A 9,132-nucleotide genomic window follows, 5' to 3' on the forward strand; every position below is an offset into this window, starting at 1 on the left:
ATATATTAATCCAATGAGCTAATTCTACTAAGCCTTAATATAGGCTTACCTATAGGTAAAAGTCTTTAAAGTGGGTTTACAACTACTTTAAGCAACAAAATGGGCTACCCCCAGCCAGACAAAAAAAACTTGCTTGCACAAGTGAAGTAAAAAAGTCTTAGTTTATTAACAGTAGGTACTACACAGTAGATAATCCAAGTCATAGAGGATGCTGGCCCCCATATGAAGTAACACAGATGGATGATAACAGTACCTTAAAGGGGAGTTCCAGCCTCAAATACCTTTTTTTAACTAAAAATACCCCTATAATACTAATCCATCGCCCTTTACAGAACCGCTATTTTCATACTTACAAGGTGTACAGTATTGGATTTTAGTCAAAATCCTGCTTTTAAAAACGTTGTCTGGGCGTGGACATCTTGAATGTGGGCATCTGAAGCCACAGTGTAATCTGCTGTGTCCTTCTTCCTGATTCCAGGGAGTGTTCTGGGAGTTCTTCCTGATTCCAGCCTCCTGGGAGTGATGACAAACAGCTCCCAGGATGCAATGCAAAGGCGGAAGTGATGTCGGTGGCCGTGGCCACAGAGGGGGGAGAAGGAGGCAGTACAATCAAAAATGCCCTGAAAATAAGGTAAGGGACCCCCAAAAAAAATTGAAAATGCCCAATTGTTGATCAGCATAGCGAGCACTCCAGGAATCAAATTAGGCCGGAACTCCTCTTTAAGTAAAGCCAGTGCAGGTGACAAACAACTTCAGGTTCAAAGTGTGGACGCTGCCGGTACTTCTCCCTGATGCGGCCGGTGCCTCTTCACGAATGTGTTGGACTTCTTTCTTGAGGTCCCCCCTCTCCACTGTAAAGCCCTTCTATCTGGGTCCTCACCACCTTCCGCCTGGCTGCTTTGCCAGTTTTCCATCATATCCCTATCCTGGGAACCTGGAGCCGTTTGTCACCTGCACTGGCTCCACTTAAGGTATTGTTATCATCCATCTGTGTTACTTCATATGGGGGTCAGCATCCTCTATGACTTGAATTATCTACTGTGAAGTACTTACTGTTAATAAACTAAGACTTCACTTGTGCAAGCAAATTTTTTGTCTGGCTGGGGGTAGCGCTTTTTATCCCATTTTGTTGCTTGTGTCATTGATCTCATCTGGGTTTGAGTGTGGGATAGCACCCCTGGCAGCACTACTTATTATTTGATCTCACTGAAGGATAGTCCTTCAGTGCCTGGTTCTTCTGTGTAATTTTCAAACTTGCAGCTCAATTGCTTGCTTTCTGGGGAAGGCTTTTAATAAAATACCCTTAGCACAGCTCATTGTGGCTTACCGCTTCCCAGGGATCTGATCCATAAGTAGACTGCATATACGGGCACATATATCCACAATCCCTTCAGCACTGGTACAGCATATCACAATCCTGCATATCCCATAGATAAGCCAATTCAGCGGTTGCTGGCTGTTATACAAGCTAGCATTGACATAATCATAATTCTGGTATATTGGTCCTGCGTGGAGGTAGGATGTTTGGCATGGCCTAATTGAAGTCCAGTCTTTTCTAAAGGGAATTTGTCCCAGGCAGTCACTGGCCAGTTTGCTGACTGCTTAGGCTGCATTCAGATGGCCGAATAGCATCGGAGAGTGCTCTATGTTCAGAGGCAGCGTAATGCCGACTCTGGAAGCAGCAACATTCTGTGATATGGCCACATACCATCTGGCCTATTAGCTACAGCCAGTTTGTTTGCAGCCAAAACTCCACAGAGATGCCGACACTGGATGCACACAGTCTACGCCTAGGGTTAGTTGGAGTCTCTGCATGTAACCGCTCAGGGGAGTGGTTACATGCAAACAGCAGTGGTACCACCCATAGATTTGATGTACATGACAAATCTGCTGCTGTTCACACACAGTGGGGTTGATTTACTAAAACTGGAGTATGCAAAATCTGGTGCAGCTCTGCATAAAAATCAGCTTCCAGGTTTTTTTTGCCAAAGCTTGATTAAACAAGCTGAAGTTAGAAGTTGATTGGCTATGATGCACAGCTGTACCAGATTCTGAGTGCTCCAGTTTTAGCAAATCTCCCCCAGTGTGTGCAGGCAGTATTAACAACTGCCAAAAAGAATCTACTGATTCTTGCCTGCAGCCACCCCTGGTCACTGCCATTTGGTCACTTGAATGTAGCCTAAATAGAACACACACAAGCATATCTAAGGCTGGCCATACACTATACAATTTTCTTATTCAATTTCCTTTAGATTTACCTTAAACTATGTAGTGCAAGGGCCTGCCTGACTGCATACAAATTGCAAGTGTTTAGGTTTGACCCTATATTACATGGTTTTGGTAAATCTAAAGGAAAGTTGAACAAGAAAATTGTATAGTGTATGGCCAGCCTTACGTCAGTCGCTTAAAGGGTGAAGCAGGAACCATCGATCCATGTGTAGCCCTCCCTGTTAAACAGAAACCAGTCTAATGACAAAACTCTGTTAGGCCCCTTTCACACAGGCGGACCGTTCAGATCCGCCTGTCTGCTTTTTTGGAGGATCTGAACGGTCCCCCATGCATTCCTATGGGGCATCGGATGTCAGCAGAGACATGTCCGCTGACATCCGATCCGATCCGTCAAATCTGGACGGATAGAAACCATATTTTCCATCCAACCATCGGATCGGATGGGATCAGATAAGAACAGACCGACGGTCCGTTCCCATCCGATTCCCCCATAGACATGTATGAGGATCTGACAGCTGTGTCTCCGCACACAGCGTGGAGAACAGCTGTCATCCTCCTGCTCAGTGGGGGATTGGCGGATTGATCCCCCGCTGAGATAAACGGAGTCCGTCCAATGGACAGATAGTGTGAAAGAGCCCTTAAACAGTTCTGCTGGAAAACCAAAATGCGATCAGCCGCTGCAGCCAATGCCTGCAGCACTAATCAGTGTGTTCTGACAGGAGGGAGAGCTCCTGTTGTCAGAATACAGTAGCGCAGCAGGGAAGATTCCTGATTTCAAATCACTTTTGTGGATGTGGGAATCTGAATTTTATGCTGAAACGGTTTTATTCATTAATGAAATAAGACAGAACATAAACGTAAAAGCACGTGTCAAGTTCAGTGAATGCACAAATATGCATAAAGGTAAAAGAGAAGAAAGGCCTCATGGTTATTGTAATAACAATAATGATCACTATGATATGTTAAGTTGAACAGAGCAGCAGTATAAAAAGTTAGCACTTTATCCATCTGATGGTGTAATGTTAAGCCCCGTACACACGCACCGATTGTTGGCCGTAAATAGTCGGCCAACGTCCGATCGGCTGATTATCGGCTTGTTAGTATGATGCTTCCGACAACCGACTGCGACTTTTCGGCCAAACAAAATCTGGTGTGCAGGCTATAAAATTTTTGTTGGCCAACAAAGAATGGCCGATTGTTCGTCAGTCAGTACAGATTTCGTCCGACAAAAATGTGATGATTAAGATTGGGCATGCTCAGTGAAGAAAAAACACACGAAAAGTAGACCAGAACATGACATCACTTCTGCAGTTGGTTGTTGTTGGCCGACAAAATTCGTGTGCAGTCTTGAGCACTTTTCAACCAACAAAACAGCACCGGACAAAAGACGGCCGAACGGTCGGCCGACAATCGGTACCTGTGTACGGGGCTTAAGAGATCACTCTGAAAATGGTGCAAACATACATCGGTGCTACTCCCCATAAAAGAACTAGAACAGTATATATCAGAGCACCACGATTTCAAGAAACTGGTATAAAAGAACAAATAATTAATAGAGAAGTTGGAAACAAAGAACAACAGAAAGAAAAAGAGACAAAAAAAGGGGGGGGGGGATCTGAATTTTGAGACTGCTGATTGAACAAAATAAACTCACCCTGTATAAAAAGCATTAAAAAGGAAGACAGAAGAGCGCCTCTTAAGTGTAATATTTTAATGTTCATAAATGGAGCACTGGGTGCATAGGAAGTTGAACTATGCCTTTAAGACCTTGGCTCTATCTGAACAGTTCCTAACAGGCTGTAAAACAAACATATCGGCTAATACAAAGAACTTTTGCATGTGAGGTTACACAGAAAAGGGGTCATAGTGTGAAGCCAGGCATGACAAAACCCTAAGGATACGACTGGAAATTCATCTCCCTGTATAACCCCTTAGGGTGCATGGTATCAAATAGATAGATCCAAATTGTCTTTGCAAGTGAGAAATATCTCGAACAGAGTCCTAGACAGCAGTAAAACCTGCCAGGGGTTTGCACCCTTCCACACTCTATCCAAAACTACAAGAAAATGTTTGGATATAGATGCATTTTATAGCCAAAAGCCAGATTTATTAACATGCTTCTTAGACACAATTAACATATCTAGATGTACAATAGTAAATATTCCCTTATTTAATGTAAAAATCAGGTATAACCAGCCCTATGGAGAGCCTATATGTTGAAATGTGGTATAAGCTGCCTCCAACCTACCCCTTGGGGTTGGGGTATGGGTATAAAAAATATATGGTGTGGTGTTGGTATGTGACGCTACCACTTCAGAGGGAATGTGTGAATATGCTGAATGCAAGCAGTGTGTAATAAGATGCCTATGTGTACAAATTATACCATGGCAATCACATACAATAACATCACTTAGTAAATGCAAGAAACATTAGATAATACCATATGATTAAACATAAATAACATAAAGTGCACTGTGCTTTAAATGGAGAAAAGTGCCAGCGTGCTGGATACCTACGTAAATAATGCTGTTTAAATGATATATAAAGTGCAACTTGCTGCAATTGAAGAAAAGTGCCAGCGTGCTGGATACTTAGATAAGTACCCTTCTTGTGAACCCAATGAATTAAATTAACTGTAAAGGTGCTAAGTGCTAGGTGTAACGATTATGAACTCAGTGCATAGAAAAAGAGATGTGCTTAATGAAATTATTATTTATTATAGAACCATAAATAAAAATAAAAAAGCATGCTGCTGTGATCCCTGATTGGCAGGGAGTGATGTCTATTATTAAGTCAAGTGCAATAGTGCCTGTTGAGTGATAAGGCTAACAATGGCAGATAATTTGTTGGAATAATAATAAACAAAACAGTCTCTAGTAATTTGGGTATACAGTGTAGTGTCCAATTTCCCATGCCATACCATGCAGGTGTTTCAAGTGCTTCCACCCGTGGCCCCCCACTAGGTATTGCACTCACCACACGGAATCCCCCTTTTCACAGGGGCGCAGGATACGTATGTTGAGTATCTGTCCAGTATGAAATAACCCCCTCTTGGGTATCCAGTGGGTCTGTGTTGTAGGTACCGATACGTCCCCCTCTCGGATGTCCCGTGGGTCTGGTATACTCAAGACAAAAGGAAGAGATCCCCCATTGTGTAGCATTTCAAAAAAGGGAAGATAATGCAGAGAACTTACAAGTTAGCAGTTCACTATCAGCGGGATCGCAGAGTCGCCGCAATGCTTCTGCGCTCCGTGGCTTGGATCCACTGTACCGGAAGTGACGTGTGAGGCTCTGCTCTACGCATTTCGTCACATCGAGGTCATCTGGAGCGGCCTCTCCAGATGACGTAGCGCCACATACCAACAGCATACCATATATTTTTATTCCCTTATTTAGTTTGGGTCCACTATAAGCATGGAGGAAGACAGCCAAAGTATGAAGCAAGCAAAGCATATATTAATGCAGCTCTGTTTAGTCACATTCCTCTTCCCAGTATTACATTTTTATGAATCACACCTGCTTTGTCTTGTTCATAACACCCTTATTGTTTGGTTCCTTTTCTCACTAGTATTTTTTTTGTTTGCAGACGTCGATGTCTGAAGCCAAGACAACAGCATCACAAACTGCAGCTTTCTGGCCTCTCTGAGCCAAAGCGGGACCAGGCTACCTCGACCTCCCACCTTAACCTCATTAGCACCAGCCACCTGGACTCTACATCCACAGCTGATAGTGACCTTCGTACTCCAGTCCTACGCTCTACCTATTCCTCCCGTGAAGACTTTTGTAAATCTGGTGGGCGTTCCTCCATCCAACATTCCACAGATACTCTTCCTCTAAGGCCAGGATCTCGAGATGATTACCCATTAAAGTCAGCCCGCTCTGGTGACCTGCTGGATTCAGAAGACCTGAAAAGGAACTATGGAGGTGGAGGAAAGGGGCAGCAGAGAAGGAGAGGAGGTAGAGGAGGTAATAGAGATCCACCTCCATCACCTCCTCCACTTCCACCCCCCTTCAAACATGTGATCGGTGACTCTAAACCACCGGATTATTTGATGACCCAATCAGCAGATCCACTGTCACGTCCCACCTCTTTGACTCAACCTGGACAGCTGATATTTTGTGGATCCATTGACCACATGAAGGAGGGAGGGTACAGACATGCCATGCCCACTTTAGTGATTCCAGCTCATTATGTAAGGTTGTCATCAGAAGACAATCCAGCAGGGCAGAGTGAAGAGCAGTCTGAAAGTGAATCTTTGTCATCACAAGCTTCCCATGCCCACCATTTTGCCCCTCAAGATCATGCTCAACGTCAACAGTTGCTTCAGCAAAGTCACAACTACCAACAAGGAGGGCCAACTGGCTCAGGACAAGAACAGGATGGAAAAGGCTGGGGAAACCACTCTAACCAGATGAGTGGATCGGTCACCATCCCTGTGGTTTTTAATGAATCCACCATGGCTCAACTGAACGGAGAACTCCAAGCGCTCACAGAGAAGAAGCTTTTGGAACTTGGCGTGAAGCCCCACCCAAGAGCCTGGTTTGTGTCTTTAGATGGACGTTCCAATGCCCAGGTCCGTCACTCTTACATTGACCTGCAGGCTGGTGATAAGACACGCAGTAATGATGCTAGTCTGGACTCAGGTGTGGATGTTAATGAGATTAAAGTAAAATCTGGAACAGAAGAAGGAAGAGGTGGGAGGTCTCAACATCAACCTTCTTCCTTGACTTACTCTAAGCTGGTCTTTGCTGAAGAAGGGGAACAGAGCCTAAGTGAGAGTCGGACTGGCGGGGGTTGCTCGCCCGAAGATAGCTCACTCACCCCACTTCTGGATGAGGCTTCGGAGACTTTCCCAGTTATGAACAGGAGAGGGCGCAGCCGGGGAGACAGTTCTCGCAGCAGCACTAGCGAACTTCGAAGGGATTCAATGACCAGCCCTGATGAGGACCTTAATGACCAATCTGAAGGTGGGGATGACCAAGATAAGAAGAGCCCCTGGCAAAAGAGAGAAGAGAGACCCCTGATGGTGTTTAATGTAAAATAATGAGGGATTTCTCAATTCTCGTTCTGTGTATAGGACATACCCCTCAAAGGACTGCAGGGAGAAAACGCAGGGATGGCCCCTGAATCCGAAGGCCGGGCCGGAGAATGAAAAAGACCCTGCCCCCATCTCTCCCCTAACCTCGAGGCACGGCCCCAGCATTGGAGAGTTCCTGTGTGGAAGACCAGAGGCACCGTGATCTATATACATCCAGAAACATAGCCAGACATCTAAACACACACAGTCAACACAATTACTTACATGCACCCATGTAAATAATAAACACTTGCAATATCCCTTACATACATACACAGGTGCTTTATGGTCCTCTGGTAACTGGGAGTCTATGACACTTCATGGTGAGACCCTCAGTATGACCAGCCCCCTCTTTACAGAGGTAGAGCAGATCATTGATAACAGTGGACTTTTAACCTTGACGTTGTCTTCTATTTCCCTTTAAATAGTAATACAAGGACAAGAGAAGCAGGCCAAGCTCGCTGGAACATGGAGAATCTTTTGGTTTCATCATCATGTCCTCTGTGGAGGTTCTGATGTAGCAGGGCATCTTAATGGCCCATGGCATCTCCCAGTAACTCATGCTTTGTGGTCCTAGTGTTTTGTTTGTGTAAGGTGTGTGGAAGATCATAGCTTGCAATGCATTCTGGTCCATAGTCCTCATTTAAAGGAGCCATGTAACTACTGTTTTACTGGCTACACTGCATTGTGGTACCATCTACCCCCCTTATCATGGAAACCTCATCTACTTATCACAATGCATTAATGTAGCTCTTGCAATGCATTGTAACCATTGTGTACCTACTTCCATCTTAATATTAGCCAATAACTTGCAATGCATCCTGGTCAACATGCAGTAGTATTAAGGTACTTGAGGGATTTATTGATCCTCCTTTTTTTGCAACGCATTATGGTCTTTGAAATTTGACGTTTCTAAAAATATTCCAACTTCTTTAATGAAGCATTCCAGATAATGTTGTTAAGATGATCCTTAGAGGGAAGCTGTTTGTATTGCAAGAAGCTAGCCCCCCTAGCGATTTCCCAAGGAAAACAGCACAAGAAATCAAGCGTGTTTGTCATGTTTAAATAGTACTGCCGTTTGCTACAAACCTTAATAATAAAAGGCAAAAAAAAAAAAAAAAAAGTTTGTACTGCAAACTAATGGGGATGCCTCAAAGTACATCGCATTCACATTTCACAGTTTAGCATTGAGTACCATATAAAGTATACAGCCTAGGGGTTCTGGTCAGTGGTAGGTGGTGTTCTCAGAATATCTGATCACAAGCCAGTGATTCCCAGCTAAACCCAACAAAGTATCTCTACAATATACACTATATTGTCAAAAGTATTGGGATGCCTGCCTTTACACACACATGAGCTTTAATGGCTTTAATATTTGACCATTCTTCCAGAAGGGCATTTTTGAGGTCAGGTTTTGCTGTTGGACGAGAAGGCCTGGCTCGCAGTCTCCGCTTTAATTCATCCCAAAAGTGTTCTATCAGGTTGAGGTCAGGACTGTGTGCAGGCCAGTCAGGTTCCTCCACCCCAAACTCGCTCATCCATGTCTTTATGGACCTTGCTTTGTGGTCCAAAACATTTGGTGAAGGGGGGGGGGGGGGGTTGATTTTCAGGGGTTGGGCTTGGCCCCCTTAGCTCCAGTGAAGGGAACTCTTGAGGTGTCAGCATACCAAGACATTTTGGACAATTTCATGCTCCTAACTTTGTAGGAAGAGTTTGGGGATGGCTCCTTCCTGTTCCAAAATGACTGCGCACCAGTGCAAAAAGCAAGGTCCATAAAGGCACGGATGAGCAAGCTTGGGGTGGAGGAATTTGACTGGGCTGCGCA

General features: G+C 44.4%; 1 protein-coding gene across 3 annotated transcripts in view; it reads left to right on the plus strand.

The window, feature by feature from the left end:
- FAM171A2 (family with sequence similarity 171 member A2) overlaps nucleotides 1-8,470 on the plus strand; it is a 69,163-nt gene extending 60,693 nt beyond the window's left edge. For 2 of the 3 annotated variants that reach the window (XM_082271742.1, XM_082271741.1), the window contains exon 8: nucleotides 5,816-8,468. In XM_082271742.1, the coding sequence (XP_082127868.1) occupies nucleotides 5,816-7,274 (1,459 nt within the window). In that variant the 3' untranslated portion in view covers nucleotides 7,275-8,468. Of the gene's footprint in view, nucleotides 1-5,815 lie in introns of all 3 variants that reach the window. The other variant, XM_082271740.1, reaches the window with a different exon arrangement.
- Nucleotides 8,471-9,132: the final 662 nt, after the last annotated feature.

Source organism: Pelophylax lessonae (genome assembly GCF_965119305.1).
Source record: "Pelophylax lessonae genome assembly, chromosome: 11".
Lineage (NCBI taxonomy): Eukaryota > Metazoa > Chordata > Amphibia > Anura > Ranidae > Pelophylax > Pelophylax lessonae.